The sequence below is a fragment of the Aptenodytes patagonicus genome, chromosome 4 (genome assembly GCF_965638725.1).
Source record: "Aptenodytes patagonicus chromosome 4, bAptPat1.pri.cur, whole genome shotgun sequence".
Classification (NCBI taxonomy): domain Eukaryota; kingdom Metazoa; phylum Chordata; class Aves; order Sphenisciformes; family Spheniscidae; genus Aptenodytes; species Aptenodytes patagonicus.
Genome location: NC_134952.1, coordinates 41,263,987 through 41,281,690, shown reverse-complemented (window position 1 = coordinate 41,281,690; position 17,704 = coordinate 41,263,987). Strand labels below are relative to the sequence as shown.

At 37.4% G+C, this 17,704-nt stretch overlaps 1 protein-coding gene across 2 annotated transcripts in view; it reads right to left on the bottom strand.

Moving 5' to 3' along the window:
* Nucleotides 1-17,704, bottom strand: part of GPM6A (glycoprotein M6A) — a 138,024-nt gene that overhangs the window by 27,987 nt on the left and 92,333 nt on the right. For both annotated transcript variants that reach the window (XM_076336493.1, XM_076336492.1), the window contains exons 2-3: nucleotides 15,499-15,691; nucleotides 840-996 (exon numbers count right to left, since the gene is read on the bottom strand). In XM_076336493.1, coding sequence (XP_076192608.1) covers nucleotides 840-996; nucleotides 15,499-15,691 — 350 coding nt within the window. The remainder of the gene's footprint in view (nucleotides 1-839; nucleotides 997-15,498; nucleotides 15,692-17,704) is intronic.

Genomic DNA, 17,704 nt, shown 5'->3' with positions numbered 1-17,704 from the left:
AGGAGTGTACAATGGGAAACCCGCCTCTGGCTATTATTTATGTATCAGTTATTGTAAATATAATATAACATTAAGTGTACCTTAACACTCAGATCTACATGGCTGTATTTAATAATTTATTTTTCATCAGAAAATATGATTTGTTGATACTGATGGTGTTTGCAGAAATATCCAACTCCAATAGCTACCAAGTGTCCAGGCCTCTTACCTTAGATGCAGAAGAGTCAAATACCAAAAAAGTTAGTTACTTACCTGATATTGAACAAAGATCTTAAAATAATCCCAGTTCAGTCACCAATTTTAGTATGAGAAACCTCCATTTAAGTCCCAGTACAAATCAGAATTTTTTTAATCTAGGTTTTCCAGGGTCATAAGTGAATGGTCTCTCCAAACCAGAGGTAACGTAGGAGTAAATAATGGGTTGTTTGCCATTTAAAAACAAAACAAAACCTGATGACAGGTCTCAGCTTGTCCCAAAGAGGAACAGGCAAGTTTTCTAAAATAACAGTGAAAATATTAGTAAGAAAAATATTTCTTGCTCAGTACAGCTGAAGGCATTACACACTTTTAGTCCTGTCCCAAACAGCTTATGTTGCTGAGAGAATAAGGTTTCCCATTCAAATGTTGGAATTAATTGCTCCTAAGAGTTACTTAGTGATTAACCAATATAGAGAACATTTCTAACACTCTGTTCTCCTTTGCTATGATTTTAACCACTAAACTGAAGTATCAGAAAATATTAAAGAGACAAAAACCAAATAATAAACATCACAAGGCACTACAAATATACAAAACATGCTGAAATTGTCCTAAGTACAAAAGCTTTCTTAACCACTTACCCAGGCACTGACGCATCTGCCGCAAGTGGTGATTTTGAAATCCCCATAGAGATCCTTGATGGCACCAGTTGTAAAGAATCCTTCCACCATCAGCAAAATGCCATATACAAAGAATGCAGCTGCTACACCATATATCACATACTTGAAGATGTCAATCCTGTATAGGAACAGCAAAAATTATTTATCTGCATAAATATTTAAAGCTGACTCTGAAATTTCAGGGTGAGATAATCAGACCCACTAAGCCTCAGAGTTTCTACGCTGGAGTCAGCTTAAGTGCTGATGTGCTATAATGACAGCTGAAGCTGAGGACATGAGTGAACTTTGGAATAAAAGAGCATTGATATAAGAAACACTGGGCCATTTAATTTAATAAAATGTAAAAATGGATCTGTGTAGGTAAGAGCATAATTTGTCCGAATAATTTAAAAGTCAGTTAATTTTCATTTTATTTTTTCCTCTAAATAAATTGGCAAAGAAAAAAGAAAAAGGAAACAAGAATCTGACACATCTCCTGAGTAACACATTGTATCCAGCACTTAGGTTATAGAAAAGATATTTTGTCACAACCTTCAATAAAACTTTCTACATGTCCAAGTAGTTCTCAAGCTTCCTTGCCAATTTGTGCTATCTTCTCATTATTTTTCCACTTATTCTCCAATGGATAAAGTGTCTGACACAGAATAATAAAGTCATCAAGAGAGATCCCTTACTTCAAACCAGATACATGGTATTATGAAAGTAATAAGGTCAGATCATCTGGCATTCTTCTATAATGGGGCTTTAAAAACATCATTTCACAGACCCAAAGCTCAAGACATGGAAGGACGGCTTACAGTGTAAGATGCAGAGCCCTAGAAGGCTCAGTTTATTACAAAGATTACTTGGGTTGCCATGTGGTTGTCCTGCCCAGAACTGTCTAGAAGCTCAACAGTGGCCCAAGGAGGCTCTGCCTCCTAAATGTTCTCTCATGACCAGGGTTTGTGAAAAGATGTTTGAAAGCACCTCTCTGCTCTAAGTGTTTTGTCTAAACTTGGAAACATTCCTAGTGGTCATTGCCTTGGATCAGCAAGTTTCAATGTTTCCTACTTGGACTTCTCTCAAAAACTAGCCACAGCAAGCTTCCAGTTTATCAATATGACATAGCAGGAGTAGTGCAAGTCTTTAGAAAATGGTAATATGCAGGTTTAAGATGTTAGTAAGTTCCAGTCATATTGTCCAGGTCAAGATAGCAACAACTCATAACAAAGTAGGACAAAAAATAAGCCAGAGACCCATTAGGATCTGCAAGATGAATGTTGACATGGACCAAACAACGACCCAAACTGGATGTTTCTCAAGACATAAAGATTAATACTTTTATTGTTATAAAAAGAAATATTTAATGATAATATTTCTTTAGGATCACACTTTTCATCATCACCCAAAAGACAACTCTCAATACGTGTTTTACATGTACAATACAATAACAGAGCTCAAAACCCCATTAAAATATCTTTGAGTTTGGATGGTTTTCAAGAGATTCAAAGCCGGATTCAAGTTTACAGTTGATATTTCAGATGTATGCCTGTGTCTACAACTTCACTGAATGTATCTTAAACTTGCATTAGTCTCATAAAAACACAGTTAAACTCATGACCTGATTGGGGGTAGGAGAAGTATTATAAATGAATGCTTTTGGCACCTATTGTAGCATTTTTTCAGAAGGTGATAACTGAAGGGTTCTGGGAACGAGACAGGATATGTTTTTCCCTAGCATTCCAATAACAAAGCCCTCAGCTTTTTTCTACATCACTTTTTCTTTCATACTCAAGTGAAAACTAGGGTAAGTTGATATTTGTACAGAATAAATACATGAACTATTCAAAATGGTGAAACAAATTTAACGCTATAGACAGTATTAGATGATGCAAAGATGAAATTTATTTTAATACATATAATTGCTGATTACATTGTAAAAATCCCATTTCCCTAATTTTATAGTAATTCAGGCAGTATAACACTGTTTTAACAGGAAAATGATGTTTTGAGCCTATCTTGTCATTATTGATGAAAATAAACTTAAAAGAAACAAACAGACAGCAATTTTGTGACTATTCCATAAGATCTCTCCCAATTCCTACATTATACACCTTACAAAATTGTGACGTCCATGAGTGGCTGAAGTGCGAGAGTTCTGCCAGCAGCATCTCTTCACAGACCTCAGTGTGCTCAGTGCCGTAGAAATTACAAGCTATCATTGCCCTAAAGAGATTAAGGCTTTTGGGAAGTCCAGAGAATATTTCAGCCCTTGCAACAGCCCTTTAAACCATCTGTGCTGAGCCTCCCACTGAGCTGCTTGTACCAAAAAGTGCACTAAAAGATTTCTGCTTTTTCCTCAGCCTTATGTGTAACTAAAGGAATAGCTTTCTCTTAAGCCTTCTACAAGGAAAAAATATATATAGCTATACACTAGCCAAATATAGAAATCAATTTCTTCCTCGTACACTCTCTACAGAGAAAAGTAGTAAAATCTCTACTGATCAGACTACATGAGATGAAATAGCCAGACTTACTCCAAGGAGAAAGGATCTTGTATAATGCAAAGAGTAAAAGTATAAACAAAAATTGTGAAACAATCTTTCAACTACCTCTTTAAAAGTCAGATTGTATTAGATTGCAATACAGAGTTGTACTGCAATATAACTACATTTAGTGTGTGCTGTATTTAAAGAAAACCTATTACAACAGTAACGTTTTATATATATATAGTTGCGAAGATAGTGTTGGCATTAAATTATTCTGCTGCATCTAATAAATTTCACATAAACTTTCATTTTCCAAGGAAATTATAATAGATAATAAAATATAGGCCTTGTAAAATGCAGATTGCCTTTCTTTAAAATAAAATTTGATTTTTTGTGGATGAACTCAGGGAGATTAATTGCCATCTGTGTTTCAGCAAAGTCTCAAATGCTGCAGACAGCACGAGAGCAACCAGAGAGTTAGAAGGGAATGGCAGAAGGGGTGATGAACATGAGCCAATGAGCAAGGTGGGTAAGGACAAAGAAAAAGGACAAGCAGGGCTTACACTTGTGTAGGCTGGAACAGAAGGAAAGGGGTGGGTAAGGAGCAAAGGAAGAAGAGAGAAAATTATAATGATAAATTTTGTACTCCTGAGAGGATTGGAAAGATATACATTAGGTGAGGACTAAAGCTACACTACGTGAGAAGAACAAAAAGAAATCTTGAATACCTATTCACTAAATGCAAGACTCCCATGAATATTATATAATGATGTAATTAAAGCATTAAACATTTCTATTGAAAGGCAGTCAATGAAGATTGCGAAGATAAACGTGATTTTAACAAATTCACGTTGATCATGCAATCTTTACATATTAACCTAGGTTGCTGGGTAGAATAAGCTGAATGATTATCTAAACGTAAATTAATTGTGAAAAACATCTTGAAATTAGTAAAAGTCTTCTTTTTATAGAATAATCTAAAACATATTTTGCATAGTTTCTTAATCTTGTAGAGGTTCCATGAGTTTCAGATCTGATCTTCCTCGCAACATTATGTTCGGAAATGTTAAAAACACAAACATTACTGTTTTCAGTTTGTGACTTAAATCAAGCTGATCTTCCAATTTTTAGTTCTTTTTCTGCTGCTGGGTCATTAATTATGCCATATTAAGCAGACTTGCTAATTCATTAATCTGAATCTGGATTCTATCCAACAAGATGAATATTAAAATAGCTCTAGAGAAAACACTTGCTTCCTCTGACAGAAATTATTGATGGAAGCCATCAATGCTAACATCTTAATGAACAGGTTGTAGCTGAGTACAGAGTAGACTATCCCAGCAGAGACAAGTCAGAGGTGAATGAAAACATTCTCAGTGAGCCAGATCAATGTTGCAGATTTCCTACTGTGTATTTTCATGGTGCTTTGGCAAATTCAAGGATTAAAAAATAAAATAAATCAGCAAGCAATAAGATTAATTATTGAATTATCATGTCTATGTGTAACAGGCTTTTGTGAAAAGTGTGTTATAACAAATTAGTTATTATTTTGTTGTTGAGACTTCAATCGACTGAGCTCATAATTATTACATCCTATTTCAAAAGTATTTCAATATTCATAATTAGCTTCTGTTAACTGTGTCTAGAAGTAACAATGTTTTGGGCTTGAGGAGCTAGTTGCTTCACTGGAGTAAATCAGTACTGCTCCACCATAATAAATGGAATTACTGCCCCAACAGATAAGCCAAGAAGAACTGTTAACATTGACCCTTTATATTTTACTGTGTCCTAAAAGGAATTGCAAATTGTAGGAACCCTGAAGAATTTACACTATTCAGTCAAATCGCGGTACACTTTCTACCTTCAATGTTGAAGGTTGGTACTCAGCTAATGCACACCAATATATATTTTTCTATCAAAATTACTTGATACTGCTTTGGAACAATCTACATACTAGCTAGAGACATTTTTCTTTAATTTGTTTAATATAGGAATGCATGGCTGATATTTATTTGCAATTAACAGCAACACAAAAAGCCCACATTAGTTTGCCCTGTGACAAGTGATTCTCATGCTGTCCAGAAAACCTTTTTATTCAAATAAAGTATGTGTACACTTCAGCCTGAGCAAGAGATAAAAGCCTAATATTATAGAGGTTTTGGTTGGCCTAGCCCACCAGAGTACTAGGTATTACTGTGGAACTAGTTTTCCAGCATTTATAATTCTGCCTCACATTTCTCTTCTTGAATTTATAACATAACTTCTCCAAGTATAGATAATGACATTCATATACTACAGGTGCTGAATAGCACATAATTGTCAGCAAACTGTACCTATACTCTCTGAATGCAAGTAAATTCAGGCAATTATACCCATTTCCAAACTAAGAAAACACGATAAGGAAAATAAAATACCAAAGCTATCAAAGTACTAAATGTTAGTTAGATTATCATAGTACAATTCCTAATTAAAAATTGCCTTTTTTTATAGCTGGCATAGACAATTTAGAAAGATCAGAAATGCATGTAATCACTACCATTGGGGTAGGTCAGTTTTGCTGGTTTTTGGGGTTTGGGTTTTTTTTTTTTTCTTTTTTCTTTTTTTTTTCCAGTCCAAAGGAACTTTGAATAGTTGATGTTCACATCTAGGACACACAATAATCTCTGTTACTCTGTAAAACAGCAATGCTGGCCTTCATGCTGATCCTCTTGCCCCCTGAGGGACTGATCCTAAGAGGCTGTTAAGAGACTGATAGCAGCCTGCCCCCTCAAGCTATCTCAAGCTTGTAGAAACAAGTTTTGCAAATGTGTTTTTTGAAGAGACAAGATATAAGGGGATGTTTGCAAGCAAGAAGGTCTGTTTAGGGTATGCAGAAGCCATGACCCATGGAAGTTTTTAAAAGAGGTGCTCAGGCTCTCCTGCAAACTAGCTGGGAACAATTTCTTGGTGTAAGTTCATGGCATTATTCACTTAAACAGTTTGAGCAAAGAAGATAGTTGGTACTGTGAAGCATAGAATTGTTAGCAGAGGGAGGAGACAAGCAAAGGCAAACTTCAGAAGGAAAACATACAGCCAGCAGGGAGAAAGAAGGATTTATTAATAATCATGTACTACCTGCAAAGTAAGACCAAAAAACTCCAGGTAACAACATAACTGAAATAGTCTCAATGTGGAGAACAGAAAAATGAAACTAGTAAGAAAATGTCAGCATAGGTCCATGAGGGATTTTTCCGAGATTACGTTAATAGAGTCTCAACTTCTAAATTTCAGGTGGAAAGAAAACAAAATTGCAGTACAGAATAATCAATTAAAGTTTGTCAGGGAATGACAAAAGGAGAAAGGATTAACAGTAGAAAAAGGATAAGAGCAACAAAGACCTAAAAGTATTTTTTATTAAAGTAGAAATAAAATATAATAAAAAGAAAACAGAAACTTCTGATTCTGTATTTCTGGAAGAAATTTTGTATGTAATCATACAAATCATTTGCTTAAAACTAAAGCCAGATTGTTAGGATTATACGAAGAAGAGATCATCATACTATAATATGCAAGTTACACTCACATTCTGCAAAGGCCAGATTTTGTTATTCTACTCTGAACAGAAGCTGATGTGACATAAGATCCCATTGATTTTAACAGATTAATTTGTGGTGTACAACTCTCTACAGGTATGCAGAATACAACCCTAAATCATCATCCTCTAAAAGTTTGACAGTTACTTCCTTCCTAGGAATGGGACAGTTGAGCCAAGATTTCATGGAGCACCTCGAAAAGCAGTAGAGAATTCACAAGCTAATGGAAGAGCAATAGCAGCGCAAGCCACATTTCTGCCCTATGGATCTTGTAACTTTCTTGGAACAGGAAAGGATCCAACATAAGAATTTAAATAATAATGAATTGTTTGAGTTCAAAACACAAAATTCTGACTATGACATACGGACGAGGCTGCTTCTCAAAGTTGTTTCTGATAATCCAGGCTTGTTCTGTCTGCTCACCTCTAGCAAAACTACTTTCTTAGAAACATTTTTTTAAATGCTAATTACAGAAGAAATCTGGAGCCCTCTTTGCCTGAAAGCGGCCAAAAAAAGATTGGAATTAGTGCACAGTAACGTGCAGACTTCTGGCAGAATTACACGATGGTGTTGTGCACTATGGATACTGTGGATACTGAATTCCCAGGCAACTTTCCATAGCAATAATGCGTAAAAAGATGTGGCAAAAGCATACCACAGGATTTGTGAGTATTTCATTATTACAAATGTAAACTTGGAGTCACAAAGAGTAAATACTGATAGCATGATACTGACAACTTAATACTAAAACTCCAGATTGGGATGGTAATAGTTAATTTTACCCTTTTCAGATCTCCTGTGGAAAGGCCAGTTATCTTAGTTTCGCATGGCACATGAAGCAAGATTTAGCAATATGTATATTCCATAGGAATATATGCTTTCCATTTTACATGTTTATAAAGTAAACTAAGACTAAAAGGAAACAAAGGCACTTAAAAGAGAAAAAGATATATCCTATAAAGATGAACCACCTGCTGAGAAAAGTCTATTGCAAATGCTTCAAGTCACAGGCACGCAGTGATCATAGCCAACCTAAAATTCCAGGCAACCAAGAAAGAGAGCTGCTTAACACAGTATTAAATAATACAGCTGTCTGCCTAAAAGTAGTGGACTGTATTTGCACAGATGACGACAAAAAAATTCTTTATGTAAGATCATTCTGCTGTTATTCACATGCACTGCTATGAATTTCCTTATTCAATTATTTCATAAAATTAGGACAACATTTTTGCAGGTACCTCCCAAATCCTAAATTTTACTTACATAGATTCTTACTGGGTTTGCTTTTAACAGAATACAGAACACTAGGCTACATAATACAGCTGAGTAGGTTGTAAATGTGACTTTTCAGCACTGTATAATCTTGCAAAGGTCATATTCTCAGGTGCTGGCATGTTTTGTCAGATTTGGTGCATCTACCGAATGATACCAGATCTAAAATGCTATGTTCTGCATCTAATCTTTAATATGCTAAATTTGTCCAGTGCTACTTTTTATGTTTGACAACCATCCCAGTGAAATAGAAACTGTTCTCCTTAAGTAAACTGCATTTTTCTTAAAATGAAAAATGCCTCCTTCTATGACATTGCGCTCTCCCTGGTGGTTCCTTTCAAATTATAATACACGAACAAGACACATAGGCCAAAGTTAGGCCTTCCTTGCAGAGGTAACTTCATTCTTCTACACATAGTCAGAACCCAGGTACAAGAACTCAGAGAGTGCTGCTGTTGGGAGCTCTCATTAGCCTAGTTAGAAGTCTTTTACCACTGAGCTCAGTGAACAAACCTTTAACTTTACAGCAGTAGGGATTACAGGTACATCCCCATTAGCGTTTTGGCTCAGGAATGGATTTTTTTTTTCTTTTAAGCAAGTCCTGCAGCTGTCCCTACTTATTGAGATATGGTTTGCATCATGTTTTTCAGAATGCACAACATGGATTCCTTTCCAATTAAGCTAAATGGGAAGTATGCTCCAGGAGTGCTCCTACTGCACTCCAGCCGCTAATGGATGTTCAGTCCATTGTATCAGGCAAGACTGAGTCCAGAACAACTCCCTGAAATAAATACTGTATGAACAGCAAGTTATTAGCACCAAGTATTTAGGTCTACCGATCAGTTTCTGTTGTGCTAACACTGCTTCCTAATGTATATGTAGCCTTATGACTCCTCCGCTTAACTCTGGACTACATCTTCAGAGCTTACATCTCAAAAATACCAAGAGAGCAGATTTTCTGTAGATTTCAAAACAGGTTTTGAATAAGGCAGTTCTCAGCCCACTGTTGTCCATTTTTCATAGTGCAAGATGATTATCAGCCTATGCAGCATACACAGTAGACACACCGTATTACATATCAAGCTAGGATTTCTACAATACTTAGGTGAAATAAGATTAATTGAAAACGATTTGCTGTCACAGAAGAAACTACACTTCACATGTATCAATGTAGTAATATTCGGGGATTTTAAGGATAGTTTCCTATCTATTTAAACTATTGTTTAAATAACTACTTGGATACTATTACACAGTCAGGAGCATGAAAACAATCCTTACCAAAAGGCAGTATACACCTTCAAAAAGGCAATATACTTCTCAAACAGATGACTGTACAAGCCTGGACTTCAATCACAGGCAGTCATCCTACTAGTTTGATATATGCAAACTGTGTACATCTCCACTTCTTTCCTGTCTCTTCTTCCTGTTCATAGGCTCATTTAGCTGAATTGGTGCCCAGATGAATCTTCTCCTTACAGAACCACTGGGGTCATCTGCCAGGGCTCTTTAAGATGGTTGGTGTTGCCAAACATACTATGACACAGCCCTGCGTAAGTTAGCAATTGCTTGTCCTGATACAGATCCTTACATGTTTGGCTTCCCATAATACAAATAGTGTTTAAAACATAATTTAAGTTCAAAATTAAAGAACGCCAAGCTTTTGTAGCAGAACAAACATGTATAAGGAAAACCAGATTAGCACTACTGCGTACTGAGTAGATGACTAAAACAGAACCACCACATGGTCTAATGCAAATATTTATAAATTTCATATTTCATATCAGCTAGCCTTTACTACAGGTCTCATTGTAATACCTTTCACAGTATTCCATTAATATTGGTGTAATAATATGAATGATAACAATAATATTTTTAGTGGTACCAATATTTAACTTGTGATAGCTGCAAAGCCAACAAAACCAAAGAACAGCAGAAGATCAGAATAACATCCATTTATCTACCTCTCAAAACACTGGTTTCAAGCACTAAGAGGGGGGATATAAAAGCTTCTATGCATGCTCTTTTGTTTTTCCTCGAAAGAAAACAGTTGCACATACATACGTATATTACTAAATAATATCCTTTTAATAAAAAATGACTGTACACTGACTGAGAGAAAGGTTATCAGCAAGCATCAAACTTGGACACAACAGCATCTGAAACACAGGCTTTCACATTTTGAAAGGAAGGAAATTTTTAGCTGTAAGAAGGTGGCTCCAGTAGAGTGTCTGTGGCACTTCCAACAGAGAAGATAGTGACAACAGATTTGCAGATTGTAACTTCATTTAGTTTACTATTTGGTTTCACACCTTTAAAAGGGAGTGAATTTACAATGACCTGAATTAGCTCTGACTGTAGCAGGAAAATGTTGTTAATGTTTCTATCAGGAAGATTTCTTCATTTTCCACTCTAAGAGCGTGATTCCCTTGTTTCGTGGCCTATATATCACAACCATGTGACAGATGGCACTAACCGGCCTTGCATACTAAAGAGGAAGAACTGTGAAAAGATGCTGTTGGGAGATACACCAAACGTACCTTCTGCTGCTGATTTCCTAAAAAACATCTTCTGGAATTTGTTCCAAACACCAGAAAAATATAAAAATCCAGCTCATACAATACACATTTGATAATCATACATCTATTTCTGCTGACTTCAGAATCTTGTCAAAATCAGCGATTAGTAAGCAAATTAGTTATACCCAGTACTTTGCAGATATAGTGTTCACTGCAGTTTATTAAGTTATTAGAAGAATGACTGAATACCACATCTACCTCAGGCAGATTACTCCATTTCAGTGAAGCCTACAGAGCTGTTAAACTGACAAAGTGGGCAACAGAAACCATTCACCTCTTACAGTTAAAATATCATAAAGGCAGTTTTCAGGATAATTTAAACCACCATATTTATTTTCTTAGGATCCCTTTGAATCACAAGGAACAAAAATAACTACTCTACATCCACTGAAGGAATCCACATTGCAAACAACAGCTTATGACTTCTGCACATTAAATCCCCAAACAGGCATTTCTTCACTTGGGGGGGGGGGGGGGGAGGAAGCAGCTACTGTTAGAGCAGTGATAATGTTGATAGTGAAGAAGTCCGGGAGTATGGGGAATGAAGTTTCACAAAAGTGATTCAGAAAGCAATATAATTAGTGGTTAGTCCCAATGAAAAGGTCACTCACTGATAATTCCAAATGTTTTTTATAACCATCCAATTTATTAAAGGTTCACGGATTTAGAAATGACTGTGTAAAGAGAGAAGAGTCTACCTCATTCAGCTTTGTGATTTTTGAAGATATGCCATCTCCATAAGGAATACCTGTCTCTACAGTATGTGTTCTCATGAATTTGAATACATTTGATTTATTTTCGTTTCCAAGAGTTTAGAGTATCTGTTTTACCTGCATCACCCTGAAGAAATGCAAGTCAGGCTGTAATCCGGTACTTTGAGACAAAATCCTTTTAAAAAAAGATCAGTTACTTTTTAGAAACTATTGCTTTTAGCACCCTATTACAGGCCAAATTTGGTTTTGTTTTTTTCCCCCTCAAAACAAGCAAGCAAAAGAGCATTCTTTACTGTAAACCTTTGCTATAAAAGCACTATCTTTACCCCACCCAGCATCTCTCCAGGATGTCTCCAATACCTCAGAATCATTGACCATGATCATTCCGTATTTTAACTTGGAAAGAAAATAAGAAATTTGAGAAAATTTATTTAACTGCCTGGCATTTAAGGAATTTGAAAACCAGCTGCAAAACTTGCTCTTCATTTTTAGAATTATAAATATTTACTATTTATTAGTATTTCCAAAGCACATATGAACTGCAGCTGGTAAATATTATTTGAACTCAGATAGAGTCTGGGGAGCTGGAATCAGGGACCACGTCCACTCTGTAGGGCCAGCACTCAGACCGCCTCTTCTGTCCCATGGGACTGCCGCTTTTGTCTGAACCCCCAAGGGCAGAGCCCTCCCAGGGGACTTCGAGGCCTACTGCAGGTTCCTCATTAATTAATCTCTCCCTGAGCATCAGGGCACCACGTGGGATGAGGGCTCCCCATGGGGCAGCCAGGGCCCATCCCAGCACCCCAGCCAGGGAGCAGGGCAGCCAGGGGGTGGCCGGGGCAGGCCCAGCCCCATGGCCAGGTGAGCCCGTGGTGAGGGACTGAGAGCCCCAGGCTGGACTGAAATGGGGTTCTGGACTACGGGCAGGTTGAGGTGAGGCCCCAGGGGAGGCCCCAGGGGAGGCCAGGCAGGGACAGTCAGGGCTGTTGGTGCCCTCAGGGACATTGACACTGACATTTCTGAATGGCTTTGTTGGATTTAGGTACTTTGGCTTTTATTTTAGGCACTTAAAGAGTGTTTCAGATCTTGTTTATGCCCTTGTTATGCCCTACTTTCTCTACAGGGGTCTGCTGCTTCTTTTAAATTGCAATGAGTAGCTGTATTGACAAAGATAAAAGATACAGGGTGGTTTGCGAGTTGTTATTTGAGTTAAGAACAAACAGTTGTGGGTACAGTTAAAAAAGCCCTTATTTCTTACCACCCACATAAGTAGGTCTCAGATAAGGATCGATTTTTATTCTGAATGACATTTGAAATCCACTGTGCTAATTAAAATGTAAACAGAAACCATAAGCGTGATTAAGCAGAATCTAACACACTTCACTGCAGCATCTCCCTAGCACATTTGTCACAGAAGGATGGACTCCAGGTCAGCCTCAGACACTTCACAGCACTAGAAGCATTAAGAGCCAAAATGTCTTAAATAACCTTAAAAAAGTATAATTTAGTAGGGCACACTGCTAGATTTATTTTTTTAATAATTCTTAGTGCTACTAATCAGAACGATAAACAACTAAGTTTTATTTCCATATCAATATGTATAGTTTTAAGAATGTAGGCATTGAACTATTTGTTTCTACTTCCATATTTTTTCTTTCTGCTTTTTGGCCTTTCAAAGCAATATAATTACCATAGGGCTTTTTTACAGCCAACTGTTAATCAACAGTTGTGACAAAACATCAAGCATTTCTTCTCCCTACAAAATTACTTTAAAAAGCAGAGTAATATCTACTTAAGCAGGTAGAAAAATAACGTGTGCAAATTTCTTTGAGAATCACACAGTTTATCCAGTTAAAAGCAGTGGCTTATCTGCTTTTAGTCAAAATATTTGCTCCTCCTGCCTTTAAGACATAACTTTAGAGACATCTTTCACAACTGAATAAACTGAAATTTCGATTCCAGTAGGTCTGCCAAGGAAAGAATGGGGTTTAGTATATCTTTAAGTAAACAAAAAAAACCCCAAAATCAAAAAGCTACTAGCTAAGCCAAACAATTAAATGCCAGGGGAAAAAAAAATCACCTTTACAGTTCCTTAATCATTTCCAGTGAATTATATGCATTTAAACTATGGCTCCTGACTGATATATTCACTTAAGTATTTGACAGAGAGAAGCTGGAAAACTTGCTATGAAGTAAAAGCATCGATTTGTGGCTGTTCTGCACTAATGGCTTCCTAGGGACTAATAAAATAGGTTAGAGCCTAATAAAATGACTGATCTTTCATTCAGGATAACAATGAACCTTAGCCGACAAGTCAAGTCAGACCCATTATTCTAAATGACAAGCCAAAAATGGCAAAGCAGGAGTCACATACTTCCCATCAACCCAATATATTATTATACAAGAACATCTAAATTCCTTGGTCCTAAGAAGAAATTTGGATATGGCATAGCAGTGACATACTTACTTGGTACATTCTCCCTTCTGGCTACTAATTCCACAAACAATAGAGCTAACATTCACAGAGAAGCTTTAGAAAGGATGTTGATAATATAGCACTACACGAGAGATTTAAGATTCTGTTTCTTTTCAGCTATCATGAAAACAGTGGTAACAGGTCAGATCAAATATATATCTTGTCCATTTTCCTATCTCAAACAATGAATATAAAAAAGTAAGAGCAGGCAAGTCGATAGGATAACCCCCAACGCTATTCTAGCCTCTGGACTTCCTGAGCTCGGTAAGTCTGCATGCTTAGAAACCACCAATGGATTTGTTTTCCAAGATTATCCAGCCTTCCCTTGAACCCATATAAGCTTTTGGCATCCACAATATGCAACTAGCTTCAAAAATCTGCTATACAACAATTGAAGAACCATCACTTGTTCCTTCTAAACCTGGTGCCTACTAGTTTCCTCTGATACCTCAAACTACTACTGGAAGAGAAAGACAATCTAACCATGCACACCTTATTCCTAACATTGTGGATTTACAGACCTCTAGCCCAACAGCTCTTAATCACCCTCTTTCTAGATTGAAGAGTCCTACTATACTCAATTTTTAACCATATAGCCTCTGTTTTATAACTCTAATCATCCTTTTTTGCCTTCTTTGGGGCACCAATATTGTACACAGTATTAATGATATGGATGAAAGATGGATTTATACAACAGCATAAGTATGTTCTCTGTTTTTCTATGATTTTCCCAGTAGTTCCTGGTACTTCGTTTGCTTTTTGACCACTGCTAAGCACTGAGCTGCCATTATCATGGAACTATCCATCATAAGAGGTCAATGTTTTGATGGATGATCAAATCACTTCACTTCTCCAAAAAACATTCACGAAAGAAAAGGCTTACAAATTTGAGGATAGGATTCTTCAGCTTTAGTTATGACCATTAGCAGCCAGATAAGAATTTGGATTTCAAATATCTAAGAAAATCATGTTTTAAAGAGACAATAAGATTAGAAAATGTCATTTAATTTCAGGTTACAGTAAACTACTTTGTTAAATGTAATTCGTTTACCAATAGGAAGGAGGCACACAACAAAACAAAGACCTTCCAGAAATAGATTTTCAGGAGTAGCAAAGCATGAAACCTTCAAAACAGATGAATTCTAGGAAAACCGGAGGCAATAGAGTTGTGAGATTTCAAGTCTCAGGGTTCTGCACAACTCTTCACGTTTGTGGGTTTTTTTTTTCTTACACATTTCAGCAAAGAAATTATCACAGGATAGAAAGGATAAAAGCAAGCATGTATGGAACAGATTCATCAATATTATATGAAGTAATGTTTAGTAATAAATTAAATTATAAATATGGGATATTAAATAGTATTACAAATTTCTTGTAAATAGTAAAAATATCAGTTCTGTCAAAACTGCATCTGCTGAGCTTATCCAAATCATTCTTTTCTAAGATTTTCATTACAACACACTTTCTTGAGTCAAATTTTTGTGCCCTGTAGAATTTTTCAGCAGTTTTAAAAGGAAACAATTAAAAGAAACCAGTAACTTACATGGTAAAGACATCAATAACATCTCCTGCAGCTCTTGTCATCTCAAAGTAGGTTTGCAGAATGTTGACGGTTCCTGAAAGTGCTTCATGTCCACAACCACAGAACAGTGCGACTCCAGCATACAGCAGGATGGTAGCAATCAAAGATGCATAGGGAATACCTCCCAGGCATTTGATACAACACTCAAAGCACCCTACAAGAAAAGAAAGTTGTGTGTTAATATTTTATATCAAGAAAGCAAAAAGAAAGCTTTTACTCTTGAGAAACACACTTGAAAATTGAAGACTGCAGGCCAAAGAGAGATTAGGTCAAGTATAACAACCTGTAATGTCAGAAAATCTGTGAAAGGAACACAGGTTAATTCAACTTCTGAGTTTTCTCAGTTGCTACTTGACCTATTAAATGTAGACATGCCAGCTGGTTAACATGAAACATTAAACAGTTAACTCCTGTACAGTCATGTTTTTATTCAGAGCAGGTTACAATGTCAATCCTAGGTTATACCTATATTCACAATTCCTGTTGCTCACCTATCGGATTACTGAGGAGGTTCCTCAATAACAGGAAAACCACAGAAAGAGGATATCCAGTTCAATTCCTCCCATCATCATAGGTTTATTCCATTTTTTACCTGTACAGTGCTGACAACAGAATTTCTCCCACCCACAACACCAATTCTTTGTGCATCACTCAAATACCTCACAAGAATAAATGAAGATATCCCCCAAAAAGGCACAGAATTAGAAACAATTACAGAAGCTGAATTCTCTCTCAATATATTTTACCCTGTGCAATGTTTCTTAAGTGATGGCAATTGCTCTTCAGTTACACAAGGCCAACCTTTTGTCCAGCCACCAGTCTAAACTGATGCCCAGTTCCACAACAATCCCTGTCCCCAGCAATGGTGCTCAAGTTTCTGGCACTACCTTGCCTAGTTTGTCAAGTAGTTTCATCAACGGAGCATCTCTGACTCTCCCAAACCTCACCACTCCCACAATGACTTTTACACCCTTTACAGCCCTGCCCATTGCCTTCTGGAAGGACAAAAAAGGTAGGAACCACTGGCTGAGGGAAGGCAAACATGCATTGACTCAGTAGTCAAAAGTTTTATTTTCTCCTAAGCATTACCAGTTTATGACACAAAGGATTTGGATAGAAAACAAGGTGAGGCCTATAAAATTTAAATGTTTATACAGACAATAGCCAATTAAAAGGGTGGAAGCAAGGACAGGTAGCCTGGGAGGAATACAGAGAAATTGTCTGAGCAGACAGGGATCAGGTTAGGAAAGCTAAAGCCCTGATAGAATTAAATCTGGCCAGGGACGTCAAGGGCAACAAGAAAAGATTCTATAGGTATGTCAGGGATAAAAGGAAGATGAGGGAAAATGTGGGCCCTCTCCAGAATGAAACGGGAGACCTGGTTGCCCAGGACACAGAGAAGGCGAAGGTACTCAATGACTTTTTTGCCTCGGTCTTCACCGGCAAGTGTTTGAGCGTCACCGCCCAAGCCGCAGAAGGCAAAGGCGGGGACTGGGAGAATGAAGAGCCGCCCACTGTGGGAGAACATCAGGTTCGAGACCATCTAAGGCACCTGAAGGTGCACAAGTCCATGGGACCAGATGAGATCCATCTGCGGGTCCTGAAGGAACTGGCAGATGAAGTTGCTAAGCTGCTATCCATCGTATTTGAGAAGTCATGGCAGTCCGGTGAAGTTCCCACTGACTGGGAAAGCGGAATCATAACCCCCATTTTTAAAAAGGGAAAAAAGGATGACCCAGGGAACTACAGGCCAGTGAGTCTCACCTCTGTGCCTGGCAAGATCATGGAAGGGATCCTCCTGGAAGCTATGCTAAGGCACATGGAGGACAGGGAGGTGATTCGAGACAGCCAGCATGGCTTCACCAAGGACAGGTCCTGCCTGACTAACCTAGTGGCCTTCTATGATGGAGTGACTACATCAGTGCACATGGGAAGGGCTACAGATGTCGTCTGTCTGGACCTCTGTAAGGCCTTTGACACGGTCCCCCACAACATCCTTCTCTCTAAACTGGAGAGGAAGGGATTTGATAGGTGGACTGTCCGGTAAAGGGTGAGGAATTGGTTAGATGGTCGCATCCAGAGGGTAGTGGTCAATGGCTCAATGTCCAGATGGAGATTGGTGACGAGTGGCGTCCCACAGGGGTCCGTGTTGGGACCGGTACTGTTT